Raw genomic sequence first — 24,886 nt, 5'->3', positions numbered from 1 at the left:
ATGCTACAACTAAATCCTCGTAAAGTTCTATTCCCTTGCATTATTTCATGAAAAAAAACTCTTATTATCACGATTTACAGGTATATAAATGATTACTTTGAATTCATTTAAGTTTTCTTACTTTTGTTACGGTATAGGCATCAGATCTCTTGCGCATGATTATTTATTTTGTAAAGTTATATGCAATTTAGCACCTGGACTACAACGTATAACATGAATAAATACATTTGTAAATCTTACAATAAAAGATAAATCACTTTGCTTCTTTTTGTTGTTGTTTTATATTCCCATATGGTGATTTTGTCACAAATGGTCAGCATTATCATTAAACCATCGTCATTAAAACCATGACTACTACATGTACATGTATCGGTAAAAGTTCGTGTAAGTACTGTAAAATGGTAGGTACATGCATAGTCTGTAAGCCTACATATACATTATGACAATCATTGCAATTTACAAATTAAAAAAAAAATTAATAATTATACAGCAATACGTGTTCCACATACAAGCACCCTGTTGACACCACTTTATGTACATGTACAGTAGGAATGGCACAAGTATTCAGGGTTCTAGCAGTCTTCACAGGAATGTCGACAAACTATTTATAATCAGGCTTCTTTAACAGGACTTACCAAAATCCCAGTGGTTGGGTACAGGAAGACAGAAGGATTTTACATTCCTTTAAAAAACAAGGATCTCCTCTGCCCTTTGTCTGAACTTGGCAACAAACTGGACAATGGGACATTGTCAACTTGCTGTAGGCTATATAGGTACACTGTACATGATGTACTGTACAGTACAAGGGCTATTCCATGTATTTGTTTCGTTTTGTTCTGTATTACTGGGACCCCAGACTTTCGTGCAGATTTATAACACCCAGTACTGCAAGTAGGTTTGCATACAAATGTTGTAACATTCTGACGAGATGAAAAACAAAAGACCAAACTGACAAATACCTAGCTTGAAAGAATGGAAAATTCTTCCTCAAACTGACTTTTGACAAACATTGCAACTGGTTAATATCATGAATGATGTGCAATATTAGTGGGTTTCCTTAATTGTGCTGTCAAGAAAGAAAATAATATAGAGACACTATAAAAATCATTACCTTTTATACTTATGATAATTGGAAAGGGAATATGAAAATATTGCTGAAAACTGGTCTTATGTCATAAAACAGTTGACAATGATTCTTAACCTGTAACAGCTCATACAATGTACACACTTTGTACCTTTGTAGATTAATTTGGACTGTCTTCTGAGTTTCCTTTAAATTATGTTTTCCTCATGTCATATCTACTCAACACTTTTGATATTTCCTTGTAACAAACTACTCCACCAACATCTCCCTTGACAATGCACTTGCATGTCAGAATTTTAATGCTACTGTGCAGTAGATGGTACATTTAGTGAACAGAGTAGTCCTGCATCAAATCTCTCAAGTTCTATCAGAAATTATGGGCCATTCGACATAAAGCAGATGTTACTAGTGATGCAAACAGAAATTACATTCCATGAACATGATCAACTGAATATTTGTGTAATATAAGCATAAAGTTGATTGAGGACACTTCAGTATCACTTTGATTGTAGACACGAAATAGAAAATGATTTCCGACACAGGTACAAATGTACACAAATTTCTACCATAAAGCACATTCCCGTTGAAGTTACATGTCTATCATATTCACACCAAATACAACTTCACATTCTCAACAAAGGAAAGAACGATGAACAGGAAACATACATATTTGTACAAAATTATCAAACTCACTTTTCCCAAGATGATCTGATAAACTCATGATGCAGAACAGGAAACACAAACGTTAATCTTCACAAACAAGTCCTTCAATAGCGATTGCACTTGTGACAAAACAAAACACAAGTAACTTCGACATCCCCCACTAGAAAACAACCAGCGCCCCAGCGGACAGGCACAGCAAATACGACAAGACTTCCAGGTATCACAGCAAAGAGTGGTGCATGTTGGGTGCTTTCACACGCAAGAAATTAGGTGTTAAACAGCTCCTTCCTACGGCAGACTATGCACCACTAGTCTCTTGCCAAAGGCTTTTGACTTTTCCTCCTAGCTTGAGTGTTCTATTAGGAGCCAAATGCTCAACTCGCATGATAACAAAGAGATTGGCTGGTTAGTGGTTTACATTCTAACATTTACAGAAGGTCATAACTGCCAAGTAGAGTTCTTTCTGAGCATTTTTTTTTTTATTTCAGAAAAAATATAGGAGTGTTTTCAATCTGGAGTGTTTAATAGTGAACTTGCAGTTCATCACACAACATTTATCATAAAGATGCTTTTATGTCATCACTCCTATCTTGTAGATGATCCTACTGTAAGCTTTCTAGAACAAAATTTGCAGAACTGGTCTGTTTCAAAGACTATCTATACCCACAAAAATGGGGCAATGCCAAGTTTGCTAATTTGCACAGGAGTCCAACTGGCAAGGTGTGAGGAAAATATGAGAATTTCAGACAAACAAGTTCAAATTTGATGATTGTGGCCCATATAAAGACCCATGTAAGGTCCTGCAAACACATTAAAGCCTAGATTTCAACATCCCAAACTTGTCCCCTCTTTCCCTTCCTTTCAGGCTTTCTCTTCTTTCTTTTTTTTTCCTCTTTTTTTTTTGGTCCCTTCTGTTAACCCCCATTTCAGCTCTCTGTTTGTGTTGGGCTGTGTATGCGAAAGAGTTTATATCTTGTGTGTATTGACAGAAGTATTTGACAGAGATTTGACCAAACACTGAACCAATAAACATTCCATGGAGATTCCTCATCTTTGTGCCTTGCTCATTAAGAGAAAACTCTTCAAAATGAAGAGCTTTCATCCCAACTTATTATTGCACCTACATTCTACGCTAGAGCCCATTCTTTTCCCCAAGAACCTACTTTATACCACATGTACATGTATGTGTTTCTTACTTTATGATCAAATGCCAAGAAATAATAAAATTTACATATCATTCTACTATCCTCATAGGTATACATATTTCACAATTTTTAAAGACTTGTATAAACAACAGATTATTTTTTTCAAGCAACAGTCAAAGATATATTTCTCATTGACATATTTTAACACTTATCTATTTACTTCTTCACAAGGAACATGGGACTCATCTATGTGATGTGGGATTTAATTTCCTCCTTACGTTATCAAAGAAAACTTCCAAGGAGTAACATTAATAAAACCTTGTCATACGACCATTGTGAGAGTGAGTCACATGTAACACTTGCTAGCCAGGCCCCCTGAAACTTTTCCAAGCTCTGATTCAACCTTGCTGTGGCTATGAGCACATATGTTTGTGACAATCATGCTGTGGCAACGCATGGCATGGAAAAATAATAATGGCAGAGTGACAATGCACCAGTCATGCGGCACTGCAATGTTACAGGGAGTCACACAAATTACTTTTCGTTCTCTCAGCAAAATGTTATAATGCACAGAAACACTGTTGGTCAAGGGCTTTTCAAAACCATCCAATGAATAGAAACGTAACACAGAAAATCAACATTTACAGCTTCTTTGAGAAAATTAACTGGTTAAACATAACATTATTCTGGTTCTCTCAACCTTCATGCAAAAATGTGCAAACTTAGCAAATTCCACAAGTCATTCATTACAATTCACCTGCAATGAATTGTAATAGGTCTACTTATTTTACTTCTTCAGATTTATAATGACCCATTCATCAATGAATGATTGAAAATAGGTCAGAAAACTACAATGAGATGGCAACCCTAGTTCTTTGATTGTTGCTGTTGTTGTTGTTGTTATGCTTTACTACCATGCTGCATGAATGCTTTTGACATATTTTTTTTTTTCACTGCCAGTCTCACGTGAGTGTGGTGCTGGTGATCCCAGACTACATGTACCATTGGGGTCAACAGCCCACTCTCCAAAAAGCCAGTGAGAACAGAAACAGGCCTAAGCTTGGCCCCATTAATTGCCAAAGCTATGCCCAAGCAAACGGTGTGGATAAGGAAAACTTATGCAGGCGGAGGAAAAAGACCTCTACTGACAGTTGGGATGAAAGAGGGATCTTTTAACTGTTGGAACTGGTTCATGTGGTGCTAAAAACATACTGACACAGACCCATGGAGATAGAACAAAAACATAACTTCCATCAAGAGAGAGGCTTATGGTGCTGAGTTTGCAGACCAAACATGACCTAATTCCTGATTCCAGGCACCACCTGTGCACACACTCCCAGCCCAGCTCTCATTTCGGTCCTCTTTGGTCCTGTGATGGAAGGTGAGACCAGGGAGGCGGGACAGTGCCCAGGGACTGCCTCAAAAAGGTGTAGCATCAACCTATCACCAAAAAGAACACAGCGCCCTCTATACATCAGGTAAATGGCTATTTTCACTCCCCATACACCTGTCAGACTGCAAAAAATGTTCTTCTGCCCACTGATGTTACATAACTCTATTTATACCGTGGAACCAAATGCCAACCCATAACACATCATATAATTATTTGAGTGCCAACACTAGCGTTGGGGAGTTGTTGTACAATGTATCTCCACAAAGTGTTGTCACAAATGTACACACTAGTAGGTGTATATGTATGATGTACTGTATGCGTGGTTGTTTTAATGTGTATGTACACAGGTTGACCAGATTAATGGAGAACATTCTATGTGGTATAGATTATACAGTACATACAGGCTGACCAGATAAGTGGAGAATTTTCTAGGTGGTATACAATGCAGCTATACAGTACATGCATGTAGCAGGAAATACATTATAGCTCACTCAATCTAGAATGATTTCACCCATTCCAGAAAGTTCTGGGAAGTGCTAACATACTTGGCTGAGTGAGGCACTGTCCCTGTAGCCCAATGTGATTGGTAGTTATTCTTGGCAATGATGTTTTGTACATAGTTAGGCAGTGAGTCATCCAGGTTTCCTGGAACTTAGACTGGCTAGCAGGTTGGAGAGAGTTATAGAATGTGCTAGAAGGGGGTGAATGGATAGTATATAAGCCAGAGAAATTCTGCAGTAGGCAGAGTACCCAACACCTCTGCTCTGAGAGTTACGTCACTTCTGGCTCTGAAGCGACTTGTTATAGTCAGTCCTGTGTTACCTGCTGACCTGTTATGTTTGTGGAGATAAGGCCTGGGAGACATTTTGCCTGCAGATAATTAATTTGCCTTCATTGGGGATAGACACCATTTTTATGTCAATGGACATTGCTACGGAAAAGCTGTGACGGGCTGGATTCCTAGCTGGACAATATAAGTGAATCATCATTCAACGCATCAACTGGATGTGGTCGTCACAACATTTGGACTCTGCACGTTTCGCCGTGGACGTATATCGTGGATTTTACCCCGGATCTATACCGTGGACTATCGTAACCTGTGCCTCTGGAGTTACGTCAGAGGAATCATTCATCGGTGCATCGCGGATCATTCGTTTGTGCATCGAGCATCGTATTTGGACATTTCCAGGGATATTACGTGTAATGCGTACGTAAGTGATTCCATTACTGACTTATATTTGTTTCTATTGATCATTATTGTACTGATGTGAAACCGATTACCAGTCTGTACCTACAATATCACTGTTAATAAACCGCCTGAACATCAGTTGATTGTTTCTTTTGTGCGATCATTCTCGGAGTGATTTTGGTCGTAACAAAATTGGGGGCTTGTGTCCGAGAAGTGAATTTAAGCCAAAACTTAGAATTTGGAACGTTCCGGAATCCAGAATATTGGTACAGACAAAATACCGGTTGACTTGGTTGTTGAATTGCATATTGTGTGTATTACAGTGTGACAATGTCAGTCAGTACAATGGACGTTCAGGCATTTGTTCAGAGGACAGATTTGTCCCTCAAAGATTTGCAAAGGTTACGCAAATGTGATTTGACCGCTGTTGCACAGCATTTAAATGTTGATGTTCCACAAGGTGTAAGAAAGGCAGAGATCCTTGACTTAGTAGCTGGTCACATGGAGCTCAAAGAAGAAATTGACATTCAAGATCGAGCTCAAATTTCTGATCAGACAAGGCTTGAGCTTGCTAGATTGGAAATAGAGAAAGAGAAGATGAGATCAGAAAGAGAGCAAAGGGCTAGGGAAATGGAAATGCAGGAAAGGGAAAAACAAAGAGAAATGGAAATGAGGAAATTCGAAATGGAGCAGCAAATGAAGTTGCGTGAGATGGAATTGACTCATGCACAGACTGTTGGAAATCGTGAAAGGGCTCCCTCTGAATTTGATTTGGCCAAGAACATTCGATTGGTGCCGAAGTTTGAAGAAAACAGAGTTGATGCATATTTTGTGTCATTTGAGAAGGTGGCTAACAGTTTGAACTGGCCACAGGAATTTTGGCCCTTCCTCCTTCAAAGTGTGTTTGTCGGCAAAGCAGCCGATGTGTACTCATCTCTCTCTGAAGAGCAATCACGTGACTATGCTACAGTCAAGAAAGCAGTGTTGAATGCTTATGAGTTGGTGCCAGAGGCGTACAGATACAAGTTCAGAAATTCGTACCGAAAACCAGGCCAGACACATGTTGAGTTTGCTCGTGAAAAAGAAATGATGTTTGATAGGTGGTACAGGTCCCTGAAAGTGGATCAGGACTTTGATAACCTATGTGAGGTTGTTTTTTTGGAAGAATTCAAAAAGAGTGTTGCTTTCAGTGTGAGGTCACATTTGGATGATCACAAAGTGACAAGTTTGCATAAAGCAGCCTTGATGGCTGATGAGTATGAGCTGACCCACAGAAATGACAACAGACCACCTTTCAGGAATTTCTCTGGAATCAAGAGAGACAAAAATCAGTTGAGCAATCCAAAGAATGCTGGTCCTGAAAAAGGCACGAGTTCTGAAACTTCATCGGCACCAAAGCCTCAATCTGACAAAGGGTCCAGTACAAGTGCAAATGTCATCAAATGTTTTCACTGTAACAAGACAGGGCATGTAAAGTCACAGTGTTGGAAGTTGCAAAACAAAACAAAGAAGGACTTGGGATTTGTTATGTCAAAAAGTGTCCTACCCGAAAACAGTGTCCCGTTCAGTGAAACACAGGCCATTGAAAGTCAGTCTCCCAAATTCAAAGATAGGCTGAAACAGGTGGATGAGAGCTATCGTAGCTTTTTGTTTGATGGTGAGGTGACCCCATGTACTTCTGGTGAGGCAGGTAAGCCAGTGGTCATCCTGCGGGATACGGGGGCCTCTCAGTCGTTGATGGTGGATGGTGGTATGATTTTTCCACCAGATAGTGCAGTGAATGCAAAAGTCTTGATTCAGACTGTTGATGGCAGTTATATGTCAGTGCCACTGTATAGAGTGGATTTGAAGTGTGACCTAGTTTCTGGTCCTGTTACTGTTGGAGTTGTTCCTGAGTTGCCCATGGCAGGCATTGACTTTTTGTTGGGGAATGACTTGGCTGGGGACAAGGTGGTTGCGTCTCCAGTTGTTTCGGATAAACCAGTGGTGGTTGCTGAAACTGAGCAGTTGCAGGAGGAATTTCCTGGGATTTTCCCAGATTGTGTTGTGACTAGGTCTCAGGCTCGTAGAGCTGTTCAAGATGATGCGGATTATATTGATGTGGAGGAGAATTCCGGTGTTTGGTTGGCAGAAACCTTTTTTAAGGATTTGAATGATGGGGTTGCTGTATTAGGCTCCGAGGCTAACAGTGATGGGCTGTTTAGCAAGTCTTCCTTGGTTGAAGCACAGCAGGCAGACTCTGAGTTGAAAGGCTTGTCTCAGACGGCGTGTTCTGAGGCTGAGGCTGAAAAGGTCCCTGAGTGCTATTATGTCAAAGATGGCATTTTGATGAGGAAGTGGAGACCTCCCCATAGGCCAGCTGATGAGGATTGGACGGTGGTCCATCAAGTTGTTGTCCCTCCCTGTTATCGCGGTGAGATCTTGAGGATTGCTCACGAGTTACCAGTTGGCGGCCATTTAGGCGTCAGAAAGACAAAGGATCGGATCATGAGGCATTTCTATTGGCCAGGGTTGAATGTGGATGTGGCTGAGTTTTGTAAGACTTGTCACACATGTCAGGTGGCTGGTAAACCACAGCATTCAGTGAAACCGGCGCCATTGATTCCGATTCCTGCGTTTGAAGAACCATTCAGTCGGGTTCTAGTTGACTGTGTTGGACCTTTGCCTAGGACTAGGTCGGGTCATAAGTACCTCTTGACAATCATGGATATGTCCACACGGTTTCCAGAGGCTATCCCATTGCGAAATATCACTGCTAAGACTGTGGTAGATGCTCTAGTGCAGTTTTTCACTAGGTATGGGTTGCCCAAGGAAGTGCAGTCAGGCATATTTCAAGAGGTGATGTATCGTTTGGGTGTGAAGCAGCTGAAGTCGTCAGCTTATCATCCCCAATCCCAAGGTGCGTTGGAGCGCTACCACCAGACCCTAAAGACAATGATCAGGGCATTTTGTGAGGAGAATCCCGAGGATTGGGATAAGGGCATCCCTTTCCTGCTGTTTGCAACGAGGGACTCCCCAAACGAGTCGACGGGTTTCAGCCCATTTGAGTTGGTGTACGGTCATGAAGTCAGGGGCCCACTGAAGCTCATCAAAGAGAAATTCATGACGGAGGATGATGAGGTCCACCTACTTGACTACGTGTCAAAGTTTCGTGAAAGGCTTTCAAAGGCTTGTGAGGTAGCTAGGGAACACTTGAAAGTGTCACAAGACTCTATGAAGACAAAGGCAGACAAAAATGCCAAAGCCCGAACCTTCAAACCAGGTGACAAAGTTCTTGTACTGCTGCCCATACAAGGTGAACCACTGAAAGCCAAGTTCAGTGGCCCATACTGTGTCAAAAAGAAACTCAATGATGTGAACTATGTGATCAGTACGCCAGACAGACGCAAAGATCAGAGAATGTGTCATGTCAATATGCTGAAAGAGTGCTATGACAGAAAGTCAGTTGGTGTGACATAGTAGAGGATAGCACAGTAGAATTTAAGGGTGAAAAGCTTTCATCGCAAATCATTTCCAGTGTATGTGTTTAGCATATTCATTAATGTGTGCAAAACAGTTTGATATGATTGTATAAGTTCCGAGAATCCAAGCAATATCATTGTAAATAGTATCCATGGAAAGAGAACATGGAATTAATACAGCTATCCAAAAGGCATGTGATAGTATGTGATTATTGTTGCTTGACTTGGACTTTACCTCACATTCATTGTAAATAATAATGAGAAATTGTGAAGGTAAAAGAAACCCTTGCTACGGCAAGGCTTTCTTTTTCCCATGGGGGATGGTGTCACAAATGTACACACTAGTAGGTGTATATGTATGATGTACTGTATGCGTGGTTGTTTTAATGTGTATGTACACAGGTTGACCAGATTAATGGAGAACATTCTATGTGGTATAGATTATACAGTACATACAGGCTGACCAGATAAGTGGAGAATTTTCTAGGTGGTATACAATGTAGCTATACAGTACATGCATGTAGCAGGAAATACATTATAGCTCACTCAATCTAGAATGATTTCACCCATTCCAGAAAGTTCTGGGAAGTGCTAACATATTTGGCTGAGTGAGGCACTGTCCCTGTAGCCCAATGTGATTGGTAGTTATTCTTGGCAATGATGTTTTGTACATAGTTAGGCAGTGAGTCATCCAGGTTTCCTGGAACTTAGACTGGCTAGCAGGTTGGAGAGAGTTATAGAATGTGCTAGAAGGGGGTGAATGGATAGTATATAAGCCAGAGAAATTCTGCAGTAGGCAGAGTACCCAACACCTCTGCTCTGAGAGTTACGTCACTTCTGGCTCTGAAGCGACTTGTTATAGTCAGTCCTGTGTTACCTGCTGACCTGTTATGTTTGTGGAGATAAGGCCTGGGAGACATTTTGCCTGCAGATAATTAATTTGCCTTCATTGGGGATAGACACCATTTTTATGTCAATGGACATTGCTACGGAAAAGCTGTGACGGGCTGGATTCCTAGCTGGACAATATAAGTGAATCATCATTCAACGCATCAACTGGATGTGGTCGTCACAACATTTGGACTCTGCACGTTTCGCCGTGGACGTATATCGTGGATTTTACCCCGGATCTATACCGTGGACTATCGTAACCTGTGCCTCTGGAGTTACGTCAGAGGAATCATTCATCGGTGCATCGCGGATCATTCGTTTGTGCATCGAGCATCGTATTTGGACATTTCCAGGGATATTACGTGTAATGCGTACGTAAGTGATTCCATTACTGACTTATATTTGTTTCTATTGATCATTATTGTACTGATGTGAAACCGATTACCAGTCTGTACCTACAATATCACTGTTAATAAACCGCCTGAACATCAGTTGATTGTTTCTTTTGTGCGATCATTCTCGGAGTGATTTTGGTCGTAACAGTGTGAGCAAGGGGTGTTTGGATATACATTTGTAGGCATATGTGCTGCCACAGCAATAACTTGAAATATCCAGTAATCACTCACACTTTGATTAAAACTTCTTACATACTGGAATTCCATTTCCTTCCTACAGCTGCTTACAATGTAAGTTTGAGAGGCTGTTTTTCTCAGACATACAATGTAGCATCATAACCTAATGCACCTACACCACAACAAACTCATTTTTATTTTGATTGGGGTGTCTTTCATTGCAGGCAACTCTGTGCTGAACATTGAAGTCACTCTGTTGTTTGACTTCGTGGTCACAAAGTGATAAGTAAGTCTGGAATATAGAGACTAGAGATGCACCAAGCTCATCACAAGTGCAGAGCTCTCATCACCCTCTTCTGGCAGTGTATCCAGACAGCCCTGGGAGAAATGAATCATGATACATGTATGCTCTCTGCTCCATTAGATTATAAGTTCTAAAGGAAAGGGACCATTAGCCCACTCTTCTTTAATTAAAGGCCATGATTTGCATACTATGCAAGGATAGGCAGACAGGAAAGGCGACGCTATCACATTTGCTTTTACTTTTAATATCATTGGCTGCTTTATTCACAGATGTACTGCACACTGTATACATCCCAGTGTTTGAGCCAATTATCCCTGACGCGGGATCGGCTTTCTTCAGAGATTCCAAGACTGCATTAATGTCAAACTGAATTTCACTCCATACTACACAACATCTTTCTTTTTTTTTTTGGTCTACTACAGATGTCCCATTATATCAAAGGGCAAGGTCTCTAGTAATTACGTTGCTATGCCATCAGAGGTCGAGACAATTGCTTGACAGAATCGTCAGATCCAGTGTTCCTACGCTCTAGCATTCTGACTGCAATGCAACTTTGTACTCTGAGCAGTGTAATCATTTGATGCAGATTGCTTATTTTAAGCCTTTTTCAGTATGTAATGCTATGTATCAGCTTTCACTGAACTCTTAAACATACAGAAATTATGCATTTGATATTATTTCTTATGATGCTAACTTTCCCTGGATTTTCATGGCTTTTTAAGAAACTACTGATCACACACAACCTCAACGTCAGCTTACTGAAGTCCCTGAATTTTATTCCTTGTGAGCACCCAAACTTACACTGTTTCATGAAGCTGTGTATGGACCCTACATGTACCACACCTCTGGATTCCACAGCTTGCAAACAATTTGCCTGTTGTCTGACAAATGCCTCCCTCATTTCCTTTTCCTTATTTGATGCATTGGATGTTATTCTGACAAACACAGAACATGAATGAGATCAATTCTCACTTATCAAACCTCACATGCAATATAAATAAACGGAAAAAATAATGACCAGAAATGAATATTATTTATTAGTGGCAAATTGAGCACAGAAAATGGAATTCCATCGGGATTCGAACCCGAGAGACCTCCGGATGCTAGCCCGGTGCTCTACTGACTTAGCTATAGAAAGCCCTAGTTCAGTGTTCGTCCCAGAAACCTTTATTCTGGGACGAACACTGAACTAGGGCTTTCTATAGCTCAGTCGGTAGAGCACCGGGCTAGCATTCGGAGGTCTCGGGTTCGAATCCCGATGGAATCCCATTTTCTTTGCTCAATTTTCCACTAATATATGTAATATAAATGGTAGAGTCCATCACCACTATTCTCTATTTCGATGATACAAAATAGTGGTTGGTTTCCTCTCAACAATCTATTTAAAGTTTTGGGGTGTTTTTGTTTTGTTTGCTTTTCCTGGACCCCATTCAGTAGATTTGGTAAAGATGTTTAGTTTGAAATAGGCCTAGGTGGATTTCATAACATATTCAAATCTTATGCATAAATATCTTTTAAACAGAGTTTGTTCTTGACAACCTAAAAGCTTGTCCCAGACTTGTCCAACATACAAGTAATACATGCAAACTGGATTCTAGCAGGTTAATGGAATAGTTCATTTCTTTGTCCCCCCCCCCATGAAAAATCCATAAATTTGAATATATTAATTATGAAAATGGCCTATTACAAGCACTACTAGCATATTATTTTATAAGGCCTTCATTGTTATGTTTGATAATCATATTTGCTTGTTTATGAATAATACAAATTGTTATACATAATTTCTGAGTAATTCTATTAATTTTCAGTATATTTTACTGTTTGCATTGATATAGGATTAAAAAAATACTCAATCTAAGCACAACTGATTTCCATGTTCAAGTAGATTGTAGGACATCTCTATCTCCATTCAATTTGCATACAGTACATTGTTGCAGTGACTAGTACACTGCATCATGACAGAATTTATCCCCAAACTTTATATCGTATTAAACTTTCTTTAGATAGATACTTGTATCTCATATGTAATACCAATTCTGGTTGTCTGATTTTTGTCTATTAAACTCAACTGGAATATGGCATGGCAGTATATTCTAAACTATAAATCTGTTTCGCTGGGCATTGCACTCCTACATGTGTGTACAAGAGTATCTACATGTGCAGAGACAACCAAGTCTGTGAAGTGTACATACAGTATTTTGACTTTAGCTGGAGAAAACTATTCGCGCTGCATGACCAGCTGTTTTCTTTTCAGCTCATGGGCAGCAATATTCTAATTATTCAAAAGGGTGTCTGACAAGTATCACTAAGTTGGATTTTTTTTCTGTTCAAATGCCTACATGGTTGGAAAAATAATTCGAGAGAATGACTGCCCACTTGACGATTCTTAAGTAAGCAATCAATATTCTGCATAATAACAGTTGAAAGCACTATCATGTGTTCTCTTTATCATTTTCCGTCATTATTAGTCAATGAAATGTCATTACATGATCACATGCACCTTCATATTTTTCAGGTTTCATCAGAAATGTTGTTCACAGTATCAAAAAGAAAACAGATTGGTGCATAAACACAGAGTCTCCCTATGTACAGTGGAATACAAAGGGAACAATGAAATACATATTTCCATGGTGTGTGAGGGCTCTTAGAATCAGCATTCATAGCAGCCACCTAGGCGAAGAGGGGAGACAATTTTCCGGGCGGCCTGGGTCTGAGCTGGCGAGACTGAAGACATCACAAAAATACCAGTAGTCATCCTGTAGAGAGTGGTATGAATGCATTCATTCAGCAAATTTGTGTGCCTAATGGGCTGTAAATGTCAACAAACATTTGATAAATGATATCATGGATCCACTAGCACTCATGTAGGCCTACAATGTATGTACAATGTATGTACAAGGTGAAGGGAGGGAGCCACAGCCTCACCCCTTCGGCTGTAGAGATACAGTATACAACTGTACATCCTACAAAATTTGAAAAATGTGTATACAAATCAACCCTGAAAAATTGTCATTTTTAATTGTAGCCATAACAAATGCAGCATATCGCCATAAACACTCAGAAACATTTAGTCATGATTATTTTAATTACATTGTACATTTATGAAGCACATGGTGTCCTTCGGGTCAGAACTCACAAACAGCTGTCTTTCATTTATGTATACTTATGAATGCTGCCCACTGCTTTAGTTGTCGTACCTGAGCACAGATTAACAAACATAAATTGTATATCATTACTTGTAATTTGTACATTGGGAGTTGGTTTGACTCACTCTGTCAAAATGATGTGTAAAATAAAATTCCCCAAATAGGAAGTCACTATATTCTATGGAGAAACAAAAAGTGAATTTTATGGCATTGTTGTATGTACAAAACAGTAATATTATAGAAGAAATGCCACAAATTAGGCCTGTGACTGCAAACTTCATTGTCAATTTCAAATATCACACTCCCCTTATGTAATTGTTTTGGCAATGTTTTGAGTGGCTTTTTGGCAAAGTTTCCAGGCAACTTTCACCAAAATGTCACGATTTTTGTCATATGATCACAATTTTCTACTGGCTGTGTGAATGGCCCTCACTGAGTCCACTCGAAATTTAAAAAAAAAAAAAAAATATTTGGACGATGCAGCAAAAGACATTTATCTCATTTTGATGATGGATTGTGATGGAATTCTTTCATATACCTCCTACGTGGAAGATTAAAAATAAGAAATAGTCACCCCTATTTTGGAACAAAATAATTGAAAGAACTCCCAGGAGATAATTACAGTTCAGCGCACACCATTGGTTTCTCATTTCCAATTTCTTAAAAGACTGAAATCATTGTGTTGCCCTGCAGACAGACAATGTGCTTGAAATTCTGGCATACAATGAACAGTCACTAAAAATTCATCTAATTGAGGGAAAGCAGGTCAGACATGCCCATTGGATTGGGCTCTTCTCATGGCGCCACGAGCCGAAACTGACATTAAGTCAGACTGCAAGGCGGCTGTTTTGAGCACGAAGCCTTACCATTGAGTCTGTTCACTGGAGCCGTGTTAATGTGGCTGGGTAAGGACAGTGCTAATTGAGCAGCTCCCAGCCTCTCATTTCCTATGTGCATCACTTCCCCTGCCCCATTCACTAGGTTATATCAAGACAGAGTGCCACTGATGGCTATTACATGTATTCTGGATGGCTATTACACTGGACACCACAGGGATAGTCACATCCAAATAACACCACTTGTTGGAGCGCTGTGACATCTGAATGTAAAACTCTATCACTCTCTCACAGTATCCTGTAATAAACCTGTACAAATGTTATCACTGAAGAACATATTAGTAAGCAAAATTTTCACAACTTTCTTTCCCATCACAAGTTCACATCTACTTTGTACACACTGATTCATAAATATCAACAATGAAGGAAAGATTTCGACACACCTGAGGTTTTGAAGAATACCTGCTGTGTGACCTGCTTGTTCAGTCATTCCTTTCACTATACTTACATTGTAGTATCATCTTCTCTGATATATCAGTTATATTTTTATTTTTCAAAATTAGTAATGAGATTGACATGCTGTCTGAATTACCAAAAGCCTAAGATTTTCATACATGTATGACATAAAAAGCAACTGATCAGTAATAAACATCACTGATTACAGCTGGCACGGTTTGTCATGAGTGGCTCTTCCTTCAGCAAAGTGACACTAAATCTGAAACAAGGACTTCAGTTTGTGGTTTATACATGAAAGTGGTACAGACACTCACCTGTATGACTCAATGATAATCAGTACGTCCTGTACATGATTAACAGGAATACAGTCAAAAACAAACAAACAAACGATTTCAAGAGCTCTCTGCTTGCAGTATTTGGAAATATTTCAGGGGTCCTGTGCCTTGGGAGAATTAATACCATACTAAGGGAAATGATTACTTGATTGTGACTACGAATCATGCTAATAATTTGATGATCAAAGGACAGAAACTGTCAAGACAATACATCTGGTTATTCAATATCATTCATCTTTACTTCATGATGTCATGACAGAGACTCCAACTCTCCCGCTTTCGGATCTCCCGCCGAAAGCACATTTTTGCAAAATCTCCTGTTCTCCCGCTTGAGATTTGATTTCTCCTGCCCTGGCTCTGTGTCTCCTGCTTGAAATGATTTCTTACTTAGTGTCATCATATGTTGAAAGCCTGAGATAAAACGAGAGAGCATCTAGAACCCTAGAGCTTCCAGTGCCCTTAAGCGTGCCCTGGACCCTGGCCGCAAGGAACTTCGCGCTTCGTGCTCGTGATGTGCGCTTCGTGCTCGTGATGTGCGCATTTGGAGTCTCCCGTTTTCTAGGGGTTTCAGGCGGGAGAATCTCCAGATCAGAAGGTGCTTGGGGTTGGAGTCTCTGTCATGATACAAAGTAATGTCATTCACCTATCTCTGATTTGATTTAAAATTGATAGCACCATGACTGTATTGGGCAAAAAACTCTTCTCTGACATCATTAATAAAATATGACTGGCATACAGTGTACCTTGTAATCTAGGCAGCAAATCTCTTCCTTTAGAGGTTACACACAGAGACGCTAAAAGAGATAATCCTACATTCTTGTCAGGGTAGCTGAGGGAGCACTGGGTGGAAGGAAGTGTCTAAACTTGCCCTTGCATACTTCTACTAAATCCCTGAGTTGATTCCTAAGGAGACCACTCTTAATTTGAGTGTGAAAGGGTTCATAGACAATGCAGACATCCAGTTCATAAGAGGACACATGTGCCTTGCCATATATCCCCCTCAGGGTCTAACAAGAGATGACTAGGAGCGGCACCTGTTTCCTGTCATGATTGAAATGCCAGCATCGTAGAATGGAAGGATGTAAATCGGCACACAAAAATGTGTAGGTTAGAGGTCAGGTTGCTTCTGTTTTCAACCAAGATCATTACTCAACATATTTTCAACTGGTCAATGGAAAACAACAATTATGCAAGTACTAATTGGAAACTGTAATCTGACATTTTGCTTACAATATGTTTCAACTTTGCATATGTCAATACTGCCCAATGCAGCTGCTAAAGTGAAAAATGAAATCAATACTAGACAAATATGTACATTGATGTATGCACTGCACTTAAGACACTGCATCTTTTGGGTTGGTGAAAAAAACATAAAATGAGTTACAGACAATTAGAAAGAAAAATGAACATACAGTGAATAGGTGTGGGACTGGTTTGATTAACTTATATTGCAAAATAGATTATAAGTGTTGATGATTCTATCATCACAATTCTGGGCTCAGAATAAATCAGCTTCTTAATAACTTTTCTTCTCATAATAATCATAAAACTACAGAGACTTACTCAATTCTTGTGGTGTTGTTAAAGTGTGTATGGGTTTTCATCCATTTCACAAAGTCAGCACTACATACAAAGTTGTATGGTGATGGGATATAAAGAAGACAGTACTTTCTAATGGTCATGGAAAGTGCTTGACCGAGACATCAAATTTTCCCTGCATAAGGTATTGAGGTGGCTCAGCCTGTTACCTGTATCTTTAAAAAACAAAAATCAAAACAACCCCCAAAAAACCCAGTTCATTTGATAAGGTTTTAGACTGTAATCATCTATTCTTTTTTTCTAAATAAATATGCTGGAAGTTCAGAGATGGACTGTACAGGAACCGCTGCACACGGGATAAGATTGTGTGTTACTCAGTTCCTTTGCAACTTGCTTACTTCATGTTCACCTGCTGCTTGATACCTACATGTAAAATGTAACTTTGTATATTAATCGTCTACTGTACGCAAGGCATACAAGCTACAGTACAGTAACAATGCAGTTTCTGGATCTTCACATAGACAACTACAGCTGTACACACAATTTGTTGCTGATATCAAACACTTGTAAATCTGTATTTTTCAATCCTGCTACCACATCTATAATTAGGCCCTACATTACAGTATTAGCCTACAATGTACATACATGAACTTGTGGAATAGAGTATGGCAAATTCAATCAGTTGAAGACACTGGGACATCATACAACTGTACACTTTCATTCAAACACATACAGATGTAAAGTAAAGTTTTTCACCAATCACATTCAAAATGGTATTGTTCTACATATTGTTGATCAATAATTCCAGGGAATGACTGCTAGCAGGGATTGGGAAGAACCCAATCATTGTGATACTAAATACAGGAAACAGCGGGCTGTACCTCTTTAGCTGAAATGCATGTGTTTTTGTGGTCTCCTCCTACAAGTCTGAAGGTATTGTAACAGCCTACCAATGAAACATTCATAATGTGGCTTGGAGTGCAGATCAAAAATGAATTTCCCTTTTTTATCAGCTCTTTATCAGGCTATGCAACCTGTATGATCTGGTATGAATTCATTCTTTGAAGACTGGGCCCACTGAATGAGCCTGGCCTGCCGGACTCTCTCTCTGTTCCTGGTGGAACTGATGGGTGACAAAAAGCTCACATCACCACACAGCTTTGCCTTTGACCCCAGGATGGATGGCCCACAGATCTCCCCCTTTTCCTGTTCTGCCCGTATCCCCTTCCCCACACTTCCTGTTGTCCCACTTTTCCCTCCCAGCATCACTCAACCAGGATTTGCTTCATGCTCTGTTGCAGAACACCTGTCCTCCTCATACTGCGTCACTACCCTAACCTAACAAACAAGGCTCTACAATACAATACAATATATGCTAAGGGATAGAGCACTTCAGCCAGAACCGTGCCTGGCACAGGTAGTGATGATGGTACACACACGCACTTTCACAAGAAGTTGCAAAATTTACATAAGCCCACGCACCATTTGAACATTAACGGAAACCCATCCATAATATTGACAAACATTCTATTCAATCCATCTTTTGTGAGAGAAGCACATCATAAAATATTTCTGGACAATCTGCAACGCAGACAAAAATCTTCTGCATGTACAATGTAGGTAAGACTCTAAACAGTATGGTTACCAAATTTTAAAAACTATTTTCACTGAGAAATTAAACATTGAAAATGACTACTGTACACGCCGTGACTAGTACAATATGTACAATTTATAAGTAAAACAGAGTTTAACTTTGAACAGCACAGCACAGTTGTCTGCACGCATTTACTGCTTTGTTCACATCACTGACTCAATCTTAGTATAAAACAGCAAATCAAAATAAATGTTAAATTTTCCATTCAAAATAATACTGTAAGTACCAATTTAATTACCGGTACCTACACTCCCACCTTTTAGCCGTGCAAGTATTTCATTATCAATCAGTCATGTCAATATGCCACTCATCATTTTGTTTCATTATTTGGAAGTTACAATGTAGTTTGCAATATACCGCTCCTTGGTTGAACAATGCATGCATCACAGAATCCACCTATTTCTTGCATTTCAGTATTGCTGCAACGACAGTTAAGTATTCAGTTAATAGTGTACAATGTCAGGGTGCTACATATAAGCACTTGCCCGATTGCCCAGGGCAAGTGAAAATCAAATTCGGGCAAGCATTTTTGAACAATAAGAACAAATGCTTGCCCGAATTGGGCAAGCAAAAAGTTTTGAAGCCACCTGTTTTTCACTTATTCCCCCCAACATACCCACAAAGTCAACCACACAGATACCCAAAGATATTGGCAGTTTACTGATGCAACACACTTTATATTTCATTTCAGCAACTTTCCAACACATACATGTACGTGAAGAAGCCACAATGCAATGTGATGGCATCACTTTCAAGATCGGACAGAGTTTGTTACTCCATTGTGTTTAGGCGTGCCAATCAATGTGTGCTGTTTATTCCACTGATTGTGTTTTATTAGGCCCTTGACTAGCACATGTTTTTCTATATGATTTCCTTATATTTTGGATTTTTTTTTCGGGCAAGTCAAATTCATGTTCGGGCAAGTGTTTTGCAGCAAATTTGGAAACCTGCTTGCCTGACCGGGCAAGTAGATAAATAAAGTTATGTAGCACCCTGAATGTACAGAGTGAATGTCACATGAGTGAGTGATATTACATCAATCCTTTCACACACTTCGATATCACCAACAAGCCAATGCTACATATTACGTACTTGTGCATAAAGACATTGTACAGCACAGTGTATGTAGTATAAATTATTATACAAGTTGTATGTTCATATACACCTGTAAATATAAAATATATATATACATGAAAAGTTTTGACAGGAAAGCTTGGTTTTGTAAAGTCTCTAAAAAATATCATATTTTACTAAACATAGAACAAAAACAAGAAGTAATCTCTTTGTTGCATTATTTGTCCTCACAGCTACAGGTACATGTACAGTACACATTTTTAATGTAGGCAGCAGACTGAATTTCGAATGCATCATAACTACAATCAGCAATGTATGTGGGTTGTTTTGCAATGTGCTTTGCAAAGTGTTCTAGTTTTGGGGTGCAAGTTGTATTGTGGTAGGCCAAAGTAAGTGCCTTGGACATGGGGGTCTCATCATGCTGGTGGACCACATGATGGATTGTTCAGCAATGAATCCTACTGTACTTGTAAGATATAGAAGGATTCTTTCCTACATGCAGTTTCCATGAATGGGAACAGGCTACACCTAATCCATATTCAATATTAAATCTTTTTTCTCCAGTACGATTAATTCTTACAGTATCTTAGTTTATACAAATATCTGATTAGAAATGTGTCCTGCTCAACATACAGACAAAGCAGTTAAGCTGTGTCACATACTTTAAGAGGAACTTATCATGAATATTCCTTAAAAGTAGGTAGATCAGCTTGAATATACTATGCACGCCATATACATGTATTTAGCGAGTCTAATATTTCACAAATTGAGACTTCCCGACAATTCTGCTTGTGGTTAAATTTGCGACTGCAAATGGAGAAATGTATGTGTGCACATCACATTCGAGTTGGGGTCAGAGTCAGTATTCTCATGAGTTTTTAAATTAGTGATCAGCACCTGACTCACAAAATTCACAAAAATAAAATCCTCATGAAAGATACGATGTACAATGTACTGTAAAAGTGGGAATTTTGCGAATATTTTTGCATGACATACCATACGCGTGTTCCAGCAGTTAATGTTCTGATTCCGCGAAATTACAAACACACAAAATTAATCTTTAATACCCAGCTGAGTGCGAAAAATTACTTGCATGAAAATATCCACTTTTACAGTGCTATACAGTATGATGCTGCAAGCCATAACCTGGGGTACCAAGTAAACAAAGTTACTGCATTTTGTAGTGCCGCCTTGTTTCCTTGAGATGTACAGTTGCATACAGCTATCATGATTGCCAAATTTTAGTGACCCACGATAACGACCCTATTATATGCCAATTCAACTCTGTCAGATGTGTAATGTAGTATGACAATAATAGTAGTAATAATTGTCATTATCATTACATAATCAATACATCTTCTCTAAAAATGTTATGATTTTGGACAATAATTCAATATCATCAAAGTGACTATTTTAGTCCATATAGGATGCTTGAACATATGCCGCAATTTGGCAATTATGGAATTATTTCAAAATTTTTGCAGCTCAATGCTAATGAAAGTTTCCCATTCCAGAAGTGCATAAAATGGGCGCATTTCTTTTCACAGCTAGCCGAGAGCATGGACCAGCAGAGGCGAGCATTAATTTGCGCATGGTTGCCAAGGTTCACAATCTCCTGATGCAAAGGCAAGTCACATACGGTACAATAAATGTGTGCATTTACAACACAGCTTGAAAGCTATAACTGCATTTGCTGTGAGTGCTGCATCTAGAGCCTAAAATTATGTATTTGTATGTAACAACGTACAAGGTACGTTCATTATTGCATGTGTTGCCCATTGACCCCGCATATTCGTACTTTGATTCATCGCGGTTGCACTGAAATTCGCTCCACAGTCACAAAATTGCAGGGCATGGACATTTTGTACATGTACGTAGTTAAGTAAGAAAACACACAACATCAAGCCCATAGGGTTCGCTGGGGTCAACAGCAGTAGAATCACAGTGTAATTACTGTGTAATGGGGGGTAATCTACAAAAAAAAAGTTTAAAGACAATTGCACAATCCTGTTCAGCACGATCGAAAGTGCTTACGTGTACAAGGTAAGTCCAAAAGGACACCAACATGCAACAAGACACAAAAGCTCAGAGTGTCACCCTGTTAACCTTTTATTTTACATTTTCTACACTTTAATCACTGACTGGAATTCTGTTCGAGTGAAACTATAGCGTAAAATACCTTCTTTCATTTGATACCTTTTGCATATTATTTTCAATTTGGATCATATCTTACCAATGCCTCAAGGAGTAGTTTTGTACAATCATGGCCATTTTTTAATACGGTATATGCCAGACGTGAAAATGCATGGTAAAGGATATAAACTGCTGGGCAGCATGCTATCTCTGATGTTAAAAAACACACAAAATTCATCTTACCCAGCCCAGTGCAAAATATTACTCCTGCAAAAGTATCCACTTTTACAGTATACTGTTGGTACTGTCTGCAAAAACACCCACTTTTACAGTGTACTGTAAAACATGAAATACGGTACGTACATGTATTCGCGGCATGAAATTTTCGCGAATTGGAGCCAATAGCCTTTTTTGTGGCATGGAATTTTTGTGAATTGCCACTGGCGTTCAATGCATATACTTAGTGTAGACAAGAACTTTCATGTATGATGGGGGGTTGTGTTTCCGGACACTTACGTTCGCGCGTGAAAACTTACCTATTTTACATAGAATATGCACCCTTTACCTCAAAGACTTGATAGACTCCTCATATACTAGACAACATACTCTGAAAACGGCGTGAAAATTAACCTGCTAAATCGTTGGATTTCCCCTTCAAAGTGACTCGATGTACGTGTCCGGTCCCACAACGCTTGGTCATACATTTTAATTTCACAAATCTTGGCGCTCACGAAATCAAAATGCACGCGAACATTCCTCATTTTATAGTATTTGTACTGTTTAGCAGTGTAACCCGCGAGAGAAAAAAAATAATAATCACAGGATTTACACTGTATTTGATGGCTGATGCATTACCATTAATTTACTGTTGTGTTAAGATGAGAAGCATAGTTTTAAAACACAATAAAATTGTCTTGCATGGGTATTGTTAACTGCGACAGCCGCCACACGCAGTGTGGCGGCTGCGCCGTGCTCCCATTCAGATCTTCATGTTGAACAAACGGGTGCCTTTGCGGCGCTATATTTCCTTAATTTTTCAACAGAAACTACTAGGAATGCTTACATGGGTGGATGAAACCTAAATGACTATCATCGGCGACTGTTTGATGCATTTCATTGCTTGTGATGCACAAAATGATGTCTTATAAGCAGCTCACCGATGTTCACAGAATTCACAATCACTTGCACAAGCGCACAGAATACGTTGTTGTTGTTGTTATTTTATTTACTTGAACTGTATTGCTAGCCTTTTGTCAAGGCCCTCTCGCTGTAACGGAAGAGCGAACGGACGAGCGAAGCTAGTCCATCCGAGCGCACAGCACTACCCCACTCGGCTGGGCTCTCCACACCATACAGCGAGAGGGCCTTGACAAAAGGCTACGTATTACTTGCTACATGCGTAGATGCGTGCAAATGGATACACATTCAAAATGGCAGCAAGGCTCTCCTCACTGGGGCAGGTCACTTACTCCTAAAAAATGTGGAAAATTTTGCAGTTTCCAGATGAATTGGTGAGAAGAACTAAGCCAATGAAGTAATCTATACTTCAATTTTGATTGTTACTGTGTTCATTATCGAAATTTAGTTATTGTTTATTTGTGAAGTCGCCGCATGTGGCAATAGGGGAGCTATAATATTCTCACATAAGCGAAACTGCGGGGAAGCCGCCAGGACCGCGCCTGGCGGCGCGGTCTCCGGGGCTAGGGTATTGTATGCATAAAGCACTAAAAATTACTTCACCCATTTTTCAGTAACCAAAACTGAAATCAATTAAAAAATATAATTAGGCCTAATTAGACAAAAAGGTGTCCCGGTATTTGTAATTATCGCAGAGTAACAAATACAGCATCATATCACTCAGTCAGGCACTCCTCTCCTGATCCTTTGAGCGTGGTTTCCACACAGGTGACCTAACCAAACAGTAACAGTAACACAATTTTTCTCATCTTCCACACGTATGCACTCGCACAAATGCAGAACATCACAAACCAACTAAATTACACCCACATGCACATGTTCTGAATAATTAATAGACCACCTACAAGTGTGTCATGCTAAGGGGTGACAGAAGTCATTTGTACACTGCAAACCAAAGTTAAAGGAATTAAGGAAAGAGGGGGGAGTTAAACCCTAGTTCTCATCAGCGCAAAGCGGAGCCGTAGCTCGTAGACATAGCAGCAGCGCAGCAGCAGCTAGCTGTGTGGCGTCGGCGTAATGAATAACTTTTGTAGCGGGCAGGCACGGCCTACGATCCGGTGCGTTTCACCTGCATCGAGCTAGTAGTACGGTACTGTTAGAACTTCAGCTGTAATACCACAGTATTGTACAAATGCATGCAACAGTGTTCGTAAAAACAACTATCATTTTCATGATCAAGACAAAATAACTACTCTCCATGGACTGACATTGCCAAAAAATACAAATCAACGGAAAAACACACGCACTTGTAGAATACTTACCAAAAAGGATTATTTTTAAGGCAAAAATAATGGTCACGGACTCCAGTCGAAGCGTCGCCATGTCCACATCGCAGGCAGTATTTCATTGATTGCCAACTTTATTAGTCACCCCTCTGCAGTGATCAAATATTTATGATATCTTTTTATATCCCCAAAATAGTTTTTATGATTTTTTTTACCTTAATAAAATTTAAATTATTACATTTTATTATGCAATTGATTTTAATGTAATCAAAACCATATTAATGGGCAAAATAATTTGCTATGGATAAAACTTGATGTAACAAAATAATGATGGTGGCCATCTGGCGTCAGATGGAGCTGTTCTGTCTGCAAACATAAACATTACCTCCCTCTGGAAATATCTGACATCTTTTAAACGACCACACTAATTATCTTGCTTCTGTATTTTGATGAATTCACGTCAGTAAAGGCATCAAAAGATCACCTGTCTTAGGCCGATGTGGACTAGATAGGAAGAAAAATGACAATTCACACCCAACCCCCAGAATCAGCAGTGATGTTTAGAAAAATCAAAAATATAAATCGTAG

At 39.4% G+C, this 24,886-nt stretch overlaps 1 protein-coding gene across 2 annotated transcripts in view; it reads right to left on the bottom strand.

Moving 5' to 3' along the window:
- The window catches only part of LOC139717018 (activin receptor type-1-like), a 73,002-nt gene extending 48,590 nt beyond the window's left edge, over positions 1-24,412 (bottom strand). The window contains exon 1 of one of the 2 annotated variants that reach the window (XM_071628536.1): positions 24,335-24,412. In XM_071628536.1, the coding sequence (XP_071484637.1) occupies positions 24,335-24,395 (61 nt within the window). In that variant the 5' untranslated portion in view covers positions 24,396-24,412. Of the gene's footprint in view, positions 1-1,777; positions 2,268-24,334 lie in introns of those variants that run through there. The other variant, XM_071628537.1, reaches the window with a different exon arrangement.
- Positions 24,413-24,886: the final 474 nt, after the last annotated feature.

The sequence above is a fragment of the Diadema antillarum genome, unplaced genomic scaffold (assembly GCF_040938485.1).
Source record: "Diadema antillarum isolate AM-2024a unplaced genomic scaffold, OU_Dant_1.0 scf00000071, whole genome shotgun sequence".
Lineage (NCBI taxonomy): Eukaryota > Metazoa > Echinodermata > Echinoidea > Diadematoida > Diadematidae > Diadema > Diadema antillarum.
The sequence above is the reverse complement of the archived record's forward strand: the minus strand, read 5'-3'. Positions and strand labels throughout refer to the sequence as shown.